At 42.8% G+C, this 14,630-nt stretch overlaps 1 protein-coding gene across 1 annotated transcript in view; it reads left to right on the forward strand.

The window, feature by feature from the left end:
* Positions 1-1,213: 1,213 nt before the first annotated feature.
* PRKCH (protein kinase C eta) overlaps positions 1,214-14,630 on the forward strand; it is a 224,808-nt gene continuing 211,391 nt past the window's right edge. Inside the window, exon 1 of the mRNA XM_004738886.3 lies at positions 1,214-2,406. Coding sequence (XP_004738943.1) covers positions 2,044-2,406 — 363 coding nt within the window. The 5' untranslated portion in view covers positions 1,214-2,043. The remainder of the gene's footprint in view (positions 2,407-14,630) is intronic.

The raw sequence follows: 14,630 nt of genomic DNA on the forward strand, positions 1-14,630 counted from the left end.
AGGACCCTGAGACCATGACCTGAGCTGAAGGCAGAGGCTTTAACCCACTGAGCCACCCAGGTGCCCTGGGACTATCTTTTTTTAATGCCCTCAACAGCAGTCCATCTTTCAGTGGTTCTTTTTTGTGTGTGCGTGTGATGTTAGTCACCATACAGTACGTCATTAGTTTCAGATGTAGTGTTCCAAGAGTCATTGTTTACGTGTAACACCCAGAGGCCTGCTCTTTGGAGAGGGTGACAGAGTTGACCCAAATGGTCCCCTTGACCTCTTTCCCTGGAGCACCAGGGCCACATGGGCGCTCCCTGGCTGTTTGAGAGCTTGCTTTATAAGCCTTGCCTAGAGCTGAAGTGTCCTTAGGACGATATGCTGCATCCCTGCCTAGTTCTCTTAAAGAAGTTTTGATGTTTTTAAGACAGGCCCTCCCTGACCATCCCGTTGCTCGTTTTCATTCTCCAGTGTGCCTCCATTCACAGGAGTGAAACTGTTGAGGAGGGCCCCAAACAGGGCCCTGGGTGGAGGGCGTGAGGAAGACCTGACCTGCTCTGAGGGGAACCAGAACAGTCAGACAGAATGTACTTAAGTATCTTAAAAATGGCCTAGGCTCTACGGGAGACAAATTGGTTGTGGCTGGCCCTTAGCTTTGCGGTAAAGCACAGTACATGGAAAGGAACAAAAGGCTGCCTACTTTGACTTGCAAACGCAGCAACAAGTTGGAATGTTCCTCTGTTCCTCGAAGAAGCGATTTCTTCTGCACACGTGTGTCAGGGGCAGTGTTTGTGTGTGAACATCTTCTGCCCTTGCTATGCCCGGCTTGGCAGACCAGGAACCACCCACTCCTCAGAGGGACTTAGTACATCTCAGCCCTGTCTCTCTTCAGAACCGACCTTTCCTGCTCTTTGTGCAACAAGACACACCTCTCCGAGGAAGGAGGAGGACAGGATTTCCATCATTATTACCACCCTATTAAAAACAACAACAACAAAAAAGCAACCGTGTAATTACTCTCTGCAGGAAAGGCGCACAAACAGGATGGGCCCGAGCTGAAGCCGGGATGAGCCATCCCTGTAAAGACTAGGAAAAGGAACCTCCCCGGCAAGCGCCCGCTCAGGCCGCTGCCTCTCCCATACCGCCAGGCAGGCTCGCCAGCCCAACTCCTCCGGTGGTAAGGAGGGTGCCGGCGACTCAAGGAGCGCGGGCTCCCGGCTCCCGCTCCCCCTCCTTCTCCTCCCGCCCCCCAGCACTCTCTGGACCCGTCTCCCAGGCGCCAGGTGTTGTCTCCCGGTTGGCCACGAGCCCTTGCCTGTAAGGCCTGCACCTGGGGGAGCCTTTAGCCCACCAAGCACAGCCAGACCCCGCGCGACAGGGAGCGCGCGCAGAGCGGGGCCGGCGAGCCCGCGTGGGGCTCCCCGGCTGCGCGCGCCGGGCCAAGGGCCCACAGTCCCCGCGGGCTGCGCGCCACGCCCCCGGGATTCGAAAGGCGCGGGACCCGGCGCGGAATCCCGCGCAGGGCTTCTGTGAACTTGGAGCCTGGCGGCGCGAGGCTCCTACCGGGGATGCGGCGGCAGCTGCTTCCTGGTTTGAAGCTCGCCGAGTGGGGGAGAGCGTGAGCCCGCGGAGGCGGGGGCAGGAGGAGAAGCAGGAGGAGGCGGGGGCAAGAGACGCTTGGGGCTGGAGCTAACCGGACGGGTCGCTCCGGCTCTCCGGGGAGAGGAGCTTCCCGGCTCTGGAGAAGGGGCGAATCCTTTGAGAGCCCCCGGGAAGCGCCGCGCGCTGGAGAGGGACGGTCGGGCTACCCCGGCTCGCGGAGGGCTCGGCTTCGGGCTCCCCTCCTTTCCACCTCGCGGGGGAGGGGGCGAGGGAAGGAGGGGAGGGGAAGGTCCCCGGGAGGAGGCAGAATGACCATTCGAGGGGGGCTTGGGCGCTGCTTTTCCCAGGAGCTGCCTCCACTCCTGCGGCTGCCGCGAGGGCTGGCTTGAGCTGGGGCTCCAGGCTCTCCTGCTGAGAGCCAGCGCGGCCCCCCGGGGCCCGGGCAGCGGCGCCGGCATGACGTCCGGCACCATGAAGTTCAATGGTTACTTGAGGGTCCGTATTGGCGAGGCTGTGGGGCTGCAGCCCACCCGCTGGTCCCTGCGCCACTCGCTCTTCAAGAAGGGCTACCAGCTGTTGGACCCCTACCTGACGGTGAGCGTGGACCAGGTGCGCGTGGGCCAGACCAGCACCAAACAGAAGACCAACAAACCCACGTACAATGAGGAGTTCTGCACCAACGTTACCGACGGTGGCCACCTCGAACTGGCCGTCTTCCACGAGACGCCCCTGGGCTATGACCACTTCGTGGCCAACTGCACCCTGCAATTCCAGGAGCTGCTGCGCACGGCCGGCGCCTCGGACACATTCGAGGGTTGGGTGAGTAGCTGTGATCCCTCCCGGTTGTGTGCGCTTGACTCTTTTCCCCCTCCACTTTTCAAATCTCGCTGGGGTCCCGCTTTCGCATCCTGTTGCCGAGCTCTGCGGCGGAGGGAATTCCCTCCAGATTTTGGTCCTCACCCAGGTGGCCGCGGCTCTAGTGACGCGACCGCGGTGGGTGTGTGAGGGCTCATGAGTGTCTCCAGGAAGCCAGCCCGGACATGGTCCCCTTTTGGGATGGCAGCTTGGGCTAACGGGAAGTCAGGGCGGAGAGAGTGACAACACCCTCCACCCCCCACTGCCCAGACTTTGGATAAGGCTCCCTAACTCTGCGCACGCGGGTAGTACAAAGAAAGGTGAGGAAGATGTGATATGAAAGTGATTTGATCTGGGTGAAGTCCTTAAAGCGCTTCTTAGGAGAAAGCCATACATTCTCGCAAGTATTATTCATAATGTTTATGGATACGTGTTGGTTCAGCTGCTCAGACGTGCGCACGTGTTTCAGCATGCAGATCCATTACATCCCATGGGTACATAACCCACACTGGCAGGGATCTGAGTTCCTGGGTCTGCACGTTGGCGAAGTTCTATTGCTTAGCAGTTTTCCAAGGAGATGAGGTTTACCTGTGTAAGCAAATTCGGTAGTTCTGTCACAGTCTGAGAGGTGCCAGTCTTGTGTGCGCCTTTCTGCTGCTATTGGTCTGGGAGCTTTGAGCACTCCTCAGTAGTTTGTGGACCACCCCCAGTTGTCCCATCTCTCCTGCTGGTGTTTCTGTGTATTGACAAGTAGTTACCCGCAACTTCCTACTTGCCTCTACTTTTCACATAGTTCCCACGAGACAACATTTCTGCTGCAAGTAAATTAAAATTTCTATTAGCACTCTGCTCAGTGCTAAAATGCCGTTGCTGCTTATTCTTGGTACTGTACTGTCTTTGTGATCCAGGTGTTCTCCTTCCCACTTTTACATGATGAAATGATAATTATAATCAAGTGGTCTGGTTTGGCAAAGTGGAGTAAGCTGTTGGAAGATTCTCAGGAGTTTAATGGTTTAAGTTCAGAGGATGTCAGTTTTGAGTCCAGAATGTGATTCAGTAGTGAAAACCTGTTAGAAATTAACAAGTGGTGGAATCAGATGGATAGTAACAAAGACTCATTTCAGTATCTTATACTTTGAGGAACTGGTGATATTATCATATATTCTGTAAAATTACAGGTGGCTTGTAGAACTGTCTTTTTGTAGAAGAAAACATAATGACTATTTAATGATATCATCAAATTATATTGAGTTAATTTCTCTTCAGTTGAACTTTATGAAATTTAGAAGTGGATTGGAGAGGAATGGCTAAAATAGAGACTTAAATTTTATCCTGTGAATTTCTAAATAGAAAAAGAGGTGAGCCTAGGAATGCAAATGGAATTACTGAATTAGTGTTTGATTAGGAGTTTGATTGGGAAAGCTCTGGAGGAACCAGGTTCTGAAGTACGGTGGTACAGAATGGCCAATGGTTATTAGACGCATGACTTCCTAGAGGGAGCCTAGACTGGTCCTTCTTACCCCTGGTCTGCACCATTGAATCACATGGGGTGGGGTTTGAAAATCCCCACTTTAAAAAACTTAAAGCATCTCTTATTGTGGGACCCTAGCTAGTATAGGTACTTTCAGGGTCCCAGGTGATTCCAGTGTACAGTCAAGGGTGAGAACCTGTGACCTAAATGAAGACCAAGAGAATGGGACTGGAAGAAGCATATGGTAGGAAGATCCTGGATGAACAAAGATTTAAATATATATTAAATATCTATATCTACAGTTGCCTGAATTAAGTATACTGAGATGTTTAACACACTGGTGGCGTTTTTGAAAACATGAACATTTGGTAGGTTAGGTCACCATTTAAAAGGCCTTGAAACCAGTGGTTTGCCATGCATTTATATTCGATTGGGGACAGGGGCAGAGTATTTTGTAAAAAGTTCTGGGTATTTTTTTTTTTTAAGTTTTGGGTAATTTGAAACAGGATAGGATAGATAGTATTAGTAGAGTGTTTCATTAATTTTTAAGAAAAATCTTGTTAGGAAAATATTAGAAATATATGGAATGCTTATTTTTTAAAGGATTCTTTATAAATTTAAAGGTGGTTTTCAAGTTTAGAATTACAGGAATACTTATTTATCTTTAGTGTATTGAAATACATAGTTTATTCAAGCATTTACAAATAGAATATTTGATTTTACTCCACAATAAATTCATATAGTGCAATCAGAATTATAGTTCTCTGAGCTTAAAAAAAAAAAGATCTAGTGACTTAATTTTTGCTAGTTCATGAGTAGAGAGACAAAAACAGAAAATACACTTTTCATTAGAATAAATCATGGTTCTGCATTCTGGCTTAATGTACCTTCTAAGTATCAGGAAGATAACAACATTTATTTTGGACCAATATTTTCAGTATTACCTTCTAATCTTGATGAGAGAAGGGATTAGATTTATTTTAATGCAGTGTATTTCTAATACCAGTCTTAATGCCTGACATGGAGTAGGCAGTTAAATATTTCTTTTCTGACTGACTATACATATTTCATTAAATCTGCATAAAAGCTCAAGGAGGTAGATGGGATACAGCTAAAGAAGTTCTTAAGCAGTATTTCACAGCTTTAGTAAAATTAGAAAAGATCTCAAAAACCTGTTTCCATCTGAAACTAAAAGGAAGAGTAGGTGGAACTAAAAGGAAGCAAAGTAAAGTAGAAAAGAGAAACAATAGAGAAAAATCAATGAAACAAAAAGCTGGTTCTTGTGGGGGGGAACAGTAAAATTAATGAGCCTCAAGCCAGGATTATCAAGAAAAGAGAAAAGACAAAATTACCAATATAGGAAAGAAAGAACATCATTATAGATCCTACAGACATTAAAAAAAAAGAGTATTATGAATAATTTTATGTCAAATTCCACAATTTAGATGAAATAAATTTCTTTAAAAAAATTTTTTTTAAAAATTTATTTGAGAGAGAGAGTGAGAGAGCATGAGAGGAGAGGTCAGAGGGAGAAGCAGACTCCCCATGGAGCTGGGAGCCTGATGTGGGACTCAATCCCAGGACTCTGGGATCATGACCTGAGCTGAAGGCAGTTGCTTAACCAGCTGAGCCACCCAGGTGCCCCTGAGATAAATTTCTTTAAAGATACAAACTACCTATACTTACTCAAGTAACTTGAGTAGCTTTATGTTTATTAAGGTATTTAAATTTCTCATTAAAAACCTTCCACAATGCAGATTCAAGGTCTCAAGATGGATTTACTGGTGAATTCTATCATATAATTAAGAAAGAAATAGTGCCAACTCTATACAACCTATTTCAGAAAATTTGAGAAAGAAACACATCTCAACTCATTCCATGACCCTTATACCAAAACCTGATGAAAACATATCAAGAAAATCAAACTATAGATCTGTGCCCCCCCAATTCTTAAATTTTAGCAAATCAAATCCAACAGTATAGCAGATGGGTAGTACATTATCACCAAATGGGGTTTCTAACCAGGACTGCAAGATTGATTAAACATCTAAAAATCCGTCAGTGCAGTTCTTCATATTAACAGAATAAAAGAAGAGATTGGTATGACCATATTAATAAATATGGAAAAAGTATTTGACAAGATTAAATATCCAGTTGTAATAAAAACTCTCAACAAATTGGTAATAGAATGAAGCTTATTCAGTCTGATGCAGGACATCTGTGAGAAGCATATAGGGAACATCTTAATAGTGAAAGAATGAATGATACTCCCCTAAGATCAGAAGTGGCATGGATGTCTGTTCTTGTCACTTCTGTTCAACAGTGTATTGGAGGTCCTTTTCAGTGCATTAGGCAATTAAAAAAAATAAAATGCATAAAGATTACAAAGGAAGAAGTAAAACTGTCTTTATTTGCAGACAGCCTTATTGGGTAAATAACTCCATTCACTGATGTCACGCTATGGTGAATGAATCTTTCAAATCATTCTTAAAAACCTCTTTAAAGAGGTGTTATTAAACAGTTCTGCACAAGCCATCACAGATTGGCCATATTTCCCTTCTATATGATCGTAGGAAATTCTAAGACATCAACAAACGGGCTACTAGATCTAACAAGTGAGTTTAGCTAGGTCACAGGATCTAAACTAATACACAAAGGTCAATTGTTATTTCTATATACTATTAGTGGACTGAGCTAGAAGAAAATACCATTTATAAGACCATCAAAAATATTTGAAATTGGGTAAATTTGATAAAAGATGCAAAACTTGTTCACTGAAAAGTGACAAAATATTGCTGAAATAAAGATCTAAGATAATGGAGGGGGGAATGTGTTCGTGAATGGGAGGGTTCAAAATTGTTAGGACCCCAGTTCTTCCCAAATTTAATCAATAGATTTGTTGCAATCCTAGTCAAAATCTCAGCAAGATTTGTTGTAGAAATTGATCAACCAATTCTAAAACTTATATGGACATGCAAAAGACCTAGACCGATCTAAGAATAATTTTGAAAAAGAACAAGTTTGGAGGACTTGAACTCTCTATTTTAAGACTTACTGTAATGCTACGGTAATCAAGATAATGTGATATTGTAGTAAAAAGAGTCCCATTGATCAATGGAATGGAACAGAATCTAGAAATTCATATATGTATGATTGGTTGATTTTTTTTTTTTTTTTGATGGATGCCAGGGCAACTTGATGGGGAAATAATCTTTTCAGTAGTACTTGAACAATTGAATAGCAAAATGCAGAAATGTGAGCATGTCCCTTACCTCATAACATACACAAAAATTAACCCCAAATGGATCATAGACCTCAACAAATGAGTTTAACTATAAACCTTCTATAGGAATACAGAAGAAAATGGTAGTGACATTGGGTTCAGCAAATATTTTTTAGATAGGACACAAAAAGTACCAACTATTAAAAAAAAATCAGACTCCATAGAAATTAAGGATTATTGCTTTTCAAAGGACTTAAGAAAGTGAAAACACAAGCCACAGACAGGGAGGAAATATTTTCAGTGTTAAACCAGACAACGGACTTGTAACATGAACATCCAAAAGAACTCTTAAAGCCCAATGGGAAAATACTCGACTTAAAAATGGGACAAGATTTGTATAGGCACCTTCATGGAAAAGAGCACATTAAAAGATGCTCAAAATCATGAGTCATCAAGGAAATGCATATTAAAACAAAAATTCATGGAAAGGCTAAATTAAAAAGATCAACCATACCAAGTGTTAACAGGCGGACAGAATGGCAGGCAGAGGCAGAGGGAGAAGTAGGCTCCCTGCCGAGCAAGGAGCCTGATGCAGGAATGGATCCCAGGACGTTGGGATCATGACCTGAGCCGAAGGCAGCTGCTTAACCAACTGAGCCACCCAGGCGTCCCGAGAAATTGGAATTCTTATACACCAGTGTGAGGAATATAAAATGGTACAGTTACATTGGAAAACAGTTTGGTGGTTTCTTAAAGTGTTAAACATACACCTACCATGTGCCCTAGCTACTCTTAAGTATTTACCAAGAGAAATGAAACCGTTTGTGCAACTTACACATGAATGTTCATAGCTGCTTTATTTGTAACAAAACTGGAAACTTCTCAAGTATAAGTCAACAGTTGAATTAAAAATATTTTTTTATTGAAATATAGTTGGCCTACAATGTTATATCAGTTTCAGGTGTACAACATAGTGGTTTGACAATCCTGTATGTTATGAAATGCTCACCACGATAACTATACTCACCATCTGTCACCATACAATGTTATTATAATATTATTATATTCCTCCTGCTGTACTTTTAATCCCCATGAATTATTTTATACCCCTAAATTCTCATCACCTATTTTGCCCATCCCCACAACCCCCTGCCTTTTGGCAGCCACCTATATGTATGAGTCTGGTTTTGGTTGTTGTTTTGTTTTTAGATTGCCTATGTATGTGAAATCATATGGTACTTATCTTTCTCTCTCTGACTTCTTTCACTTAACATAATATCGTCTAGGTCTATCCATGTTGTTGTGAGTAGCAAGATATTCCAGTGTGTGTGTGTGTGTGTGTGTGTGTGTGTATGCATGTATACACACCACATCTTCTTTTTTTATCGATGGACCCTTAAGTTGCTTCCATGTCTTGGCTATTGTAAATAATGCTGCAGTGAACATAGGGGTGTCTGTATCTCTTTGTATTTTCATTTTTGGGGCATACTCAGTGGTGGAATTACTGGATTGTATGGTATTCCTATTTTTAAATCTTTCAGGCACCTCTATACTGTTTTCCACAGTGGCTGCACCAATTTACATTCTCTTCACCAGAGGACGAGGATTCGCTCTTCTTCTCTCCCTCAACAACACTTGTTATTTCTTGTCTTTTTGATTGTAGACATTCTGAGTGGTGTGAGGTGGTACTTCATTGTGATTTTGATTTGCATTTCCCTGATGGTCAGTCGTGTTGGGCATCTTTTCATGTGTCTATTGGACAGATGTACTCTACACCCATACAATAGACTACTACTTGGTAATAAAATGTGATGAAACATTCGTACGTGCAACAATATGTTGAATCGCAACATAATTTTTATTGAGTGGAAGATGCCAGACAAAAAGGAGTGCCTACCATATGATTCCATTTAGGCAGAATTCTAGCAAATGAAAAGCAGTTTGTAGTGATAGGAAGCAGATCAGTGATTGCTTGGGAATGGGGGATGGAGGGGGATGGATTTCAAAGGCAGCACAAGGAAGCTTTTGAGGGAGATGAATATATTTATTATTTTGATTGTGGTGATGGTTTCACAGGTAGACACTTACGCCCAAGCTCGTCAAATAGTTCACGTTTAAGTATGTGCATGTTATTGTATGATGGTTATATGTCAATAAAACTGTAGAGGAAAAAATAATGAGGATTTTACCAAAGAAGATGTTAAGTGAGTGACTGAATTAGGTTTGAGTCAAGGTTGACTCTTGAAAACTTCATTGCCTCTTATGTGTAGAAAATATTTATCAGAGTAAGAGCATCAAAAATTCATTATAGTTTCTGATTTTGGGCACACAGTCTCATTTTCTAAGTTGTCACTGCTGATTTCTTTTTCTGTTTCTTCTAGAACTGGTCGATTTTGCACAATTTCTTAGATTTCCGAAAGCTGAAAATTTGTCTACATTAAACCTTTCCTTCTTTCATGTACTTTTTCTTTATTTGCTGACTGTCCAAATGGGACCAGCATCTAATGCTTAATGCAGAGCATGGGGAAATGGGGGGAGGCAGGAGGAGCTGGAGGCTGCGTCATGGAAAGACCTTGGCATCCCCTCAGGAAGGAAGGACCTGCTTGGCGGGATCTCAAGCTGTTTTCCTTGTTCACCCCTCCTGAAGACATTATGTTCCCTGCAACCCTGGAAGGCAGCTTTCTCTGAACTTCTCAGTGAGGTACCTTTTTGGTAGTCCTGTCAGGGGAAGTGCCAGGTTTACACTGGACCCTTGTCGATTGCCGTTTTTTCCTGATTCCTGGATCCAGGTGCATGAATTGATAGTGTTTAAGTTCTTCTAGATTCATTATCTAGCGGTTCATTGTCTTTTGTGCTTTGCAGTGCAATTATTTATTCTAACAATTATTTCTTTCTGAGCAAAATGGCCAACAGTGTCCAACATTGACGAGCTCACAGGGATGAGGGGAAAGACCTATTTTAGCATTTCTAGGGACGTTTATTCCAGTGTACAGGAATTGAATTGGAGTTTTTGTGTCTTCAGTTTCATTGTAAGAATTTCGTGGTGGTGGGGCTGGCTGCTTCTCATCAGGCAGATTGTGGCTCAAAAGATCCCCCCTACAGAGAGCATTTTCCTGACCATGTTATTATCTTGTCATCCTTCATTGCCCTCTTCATTCTTTGAGATCATTTTGTTAATTTACTTATTATACCTTCCTCCTTTCAAGTATAAACACCACGAGAGCAGAGATTCCTTCTCTCTTATTCATTGTTCTAAACCCAGCCCCTGGAGCAGTGTCCCATATATAGAATGCACTAAATATTTGTCCAAAGAATATATTTCTTAAATGTGATTTTGGAGCAGGTAAAGTGTAAATATTTTGGGAACGCCTTTAAACATTTTATTCATCTTTCCAAAAGAAATAAAATCATGGGGGAGTGACCACTTATAACTATTGCAGTGTCCCTTTTTAAAAGTCAATTAATGATGTGTCAATATGTACTTGAAAGATTGGGCTGGGTTTATATGCCCTCTGCATATGATAATGGATTGAAAACTCTGTGGATGAAAAAATTCCTTGCTTTGCTTCAGATGAAAATACTGTGATTTTTAAGCCTGTTAATAGGTTGTGATTTGTAGGCCCAACATGTTAAATTTGGGGCCGAGGCAAGAAGTAAGCATTCAGCCTTGGGGATTTAATGAGGTTGGTGGGCAGACTGTGAATCATTTCATCTTATGTAACTCTTTTGGTATCTGGCAGGTGTTCAGACTGATGATTAGTTATGATAGTAAAAGTGCAATACATTTTTATGAGGCATTTACTTAGAATAAGAAAGGTGCCTTGGATTTTCGGCAGTCTCTCTTTCTCTCTTTTAGATTTATTTATTTGATAGAGAGAGAGGAGGCATGGGAAAGAGCAGAAGAAGAGAGAGAGGGAGAGAGAATCTCAAGCAGACTCCCTGCTGAGTGCCGAGCCCTACACGGGGCTCCATCACTACCCTGACATCACAATGTGAGCTGAAATCAAGAGGCACAAGCTCAACCATCTGCAGTCTTTTTTCTATTTTTTGAAATAGAAGGACTAGAAACTGACTAGATCAGGTTCTCCTTTTGTGTTAACTGCTTATCTCTGTCTTATTAGAATATGATAAAAGGAGGCCTGAGTGGAAACTCAGTGCCTTGACCACTCTTTTCCGTTGTTAATATTGTTGTATCCAAAATGAGTTTTCTCTGTTGCCAACCTGGTAGTCATTCCTTAATATCTTCGGTGGCTCCCCTTTACTCTTGGATAAAAAGCACACATCTTTAAGATGGTATAGAATGCTCTCCATGTTCGGCCTCTCATTTCCTCTTGAGCCTTGTTGCTCAGCTCTCCTCAACCCACACTCTGCTGCAATCACAGCTTTCATCCTCAAGGGCCACCTGTTCCCACCTGTGCCTTAGGTCTCACTGTAGACATCAGTTACCCAGAAAATTTATCCTGACATCCCAAGTCTGGGTCCTCTTCTTTAGTGTTCCCTCAGCATCCTGGGGCCGCCATTGTCCACGGTTCCCTCCATCCTGAAAGAGTGGACATATGGAATTGGGCTCTCTTGCAAGTATGTGGTATTGGCTGGAGGGAGGGAGTTCAGCGTGTGATAGTATGGATGATTAACTAGGATTTATCTTTTCTGTTCCTGGGGTGGCTCCTCTAACAGACTGTTACATGTGTCTGTATGACATGCCAAGACCTAGATGAACATTCACCCACCGCTGAGCGTGCCCTATGTCCTGGGCACGGTGTGCTCTACCCTAGGGAGGCAAGGGGATAAGACAAACATGGCCTCTTCCTTCATCGGTCCTGGAGTTTCCAGGGGGAGAGAGGTTGGAGAAGAAAACCAACAACGAGGAAATTACAGAAAAGAAATTAAGTATTAAGATGCTTGAGTACTTGGTGTGAGGAGATCAGGAGCATTTTTCTGGAGGGAAAACAGCTGATTTTTCTAAAGCCCGAGCATGGGTAGCCACAGGCCTGCTTCAGTTAAATGACTGATACATCATTCCTCAAAAGAAGAAAAGGAACTTTTGACCTGATAATGCTTTCCCAGGGAGACATCACAGGTGTGCTCTTGAAAGGTAAATGTTCCTGAACCATTAGAAATGTTTCCATCTTTGGAAAGTGACTAAGTTGTGATGCCTATGAACAGATGGCCTGACCTGAAAGAACATTGGACTCCCGAAGGCAGGGTACCGTAACACTGTTTGAACCAGTAAATACCTTAAGCTTCATGCCGATCAGTAAAGAACCATAGATTTGAAGCAGGAGGGTTATCTAGTCAGGACAACGACAAAAAGCCTGATGGGTCTTACTGAGGCCCAGGGACAGCCTGCAGATGAATTCATTTGGCCGAAATGTTTTTCATGTTGAATCTGAAGATACTTACTTCTGTGGTACTCCAGTTAGCCAGACCACACCACTTCCGGTGACGAATTGGCCCTCTTCACTCGTCACCTGCTCGGTTCTGGAGGTTTATGGGCTTTTGACACTTACTTTAGCTCAGCCTTGTTTGCAGAATGTGGGAACGAAGGCTATAGCCAAAGTGTTACTGTTGCCTTGACTCATAGGATATGTGATGCACACACTCACACTCTTAACATAGAGATGTAGGTATTACTTAGATTTGTTTAGAAATACATAATAATTTATTCATAAATGCATTAAATTAGATGTATATTTATGTAGATGTTTATTTACACACATATATGTTTGTGTGCTAAAATTTTAGAGGAAGCTGGCTTATTAGTAAACATATGGATTCAACTTTTTTTTTTAAAGGTTATTTATTTACTTATTTGACAGAGAGAGATCACAAGTAGGCAGAGAGGCAGGCAGAGAGAGAGGAGGAAGCAGGCTCCCTGCTGAGCAGAGAGCCCGATGCAGGGCTTGATCCCAGGACCCTGAGATCATGGCCTGAGACGAAGGCAGAGGCTTAACCCACTGAGCCACCCAGGCGTCCCTGGAGTCAACTTTTTGAAAATATTTATTTAAGTAATCTCTACACTCAGTGTGGGGCTTGAACTCATAACCCCGAGATCAAGAGTCGTATGCTCTTCGGACTAAGCCAGCCAGGCATCCCTATGAGAAGTTAACTTTGATGGCAAATCAGTATTATATTAACTTCCCAATAAAAAAAAAGAAAGCCTCTTGTATTTCATCATACAATTTCCAGCAACATGTAAGTGCTGTGTTATAATGGGAGTCAGGAGAGCTGGGTTCAAGGTGTGGCTTTGCCATCTATCAGCTGTGACCTTAGGCAAGTCTCTGTGTGTCAGGGTCCCCGTTCCCTGGTTTAGATCGTGAGGGGGTTACACTAGAATATCTCCAAGGACCCTTCCCATCGGTACAGCCTCTGCCTCCGTGTGTTAGATGGTTACATAATTTCTTTTCTTTTGGAGTGATTGGTTTGGTTTTAAGCAGTCAAGATGAATTATGTCTTATCAAAGTTAGCAATTCCTAAGAATTGGTCCAAATCTAAATTGCTCAGGCTTGAAGAGGATTTAGCTCATGTCTAAATGGTTTTTAGCATTGACAGTGATGTTGGTGTTGTTTCCTTGGTTTAGAGTCAGCCTTAAGGAATTACAGTGTGTCCTCGTGTCAAGCCACACAATTATATTTCTTGATTTACAGTAATGGGCTCCTTGTCCTATGGGATGGTTGCAAGTTATGTCCCTGTTACTTGTTGGCAGAGAGAGACTGAGAATCCCACTGTTGGAGCTGTTGCTAGAAGCCATTCTCACCAACATGGTAATTAATGCTTTGTAGTCACAACATGTCTGTAGCCACTAGTCTATATATTCACCTTAGGTGATGACAAATACTGTAAATCACTTGTAGAACAGACATTTTAATTAGATGGAGGAATGAGCCCAAGGGTATTGGCTATTGTAGTGTTGAAGTACTCTGTCAAAGAACTTTATGAGATGGGAAATTTTTGTTGAGAATCATGGTACTATCCAGAGAGATTTATCAAGATTATTATTTTGGTGTATTTTGGTATATACAGCAGTGATTTTCAAAACACATAGGACTTTTTAGTAGAAAGACCACTTAATAGAGGGCTCATCAGCACTGCTTTTATTAAGTGCTGACTTCTGGAGAGTTCCTTCAGTTTTACATAAGCTCTACCCTTGTACTTTATAGAGAGAGGAATGCCTGAAAGGTTTCATTGGTGCTTGTGGTTAAAAAAAAAAAAAAAATTAAGAAATTGGTCAGAGGATAGAACCATGGCCAATATGGGCCCCTCATAATTATATTAATATAACAAAACAGAGGGGGCCAGTGTAAGCCTGTTTTAGACCTAGCCCCTGTTCTTTAAGGGCTTAAACCAAAATCCCAAAGCTGCATTTTCATTTTTCTTTTAAAGACTTTATTTATTTAATTGACAGTGAGAGACACAGTGAGAGAGGGAACAAAAGCTGGGGGAGTGGGAGAGGGAGAAGCAGGCTTCATGCTGAGTGGGGAGCCCGATGTGGGG

This window comes from Mustela putorius, unplaced genomic scaffold (assembly GCF_011764305.1).
Source record: "Mustela putorius furo isolate JIRA1106 unplaced genomic scaffold, ASM1176430v1.1 tig00000129_pilon_pilon_pilon, whole genome shotgun sequence".
Lineage (NCBI taxonomy): Eukaryota > Metazoa > Chordata > Mammalia > Carnivora > Mustelidae > Mustela > Mustela putorius.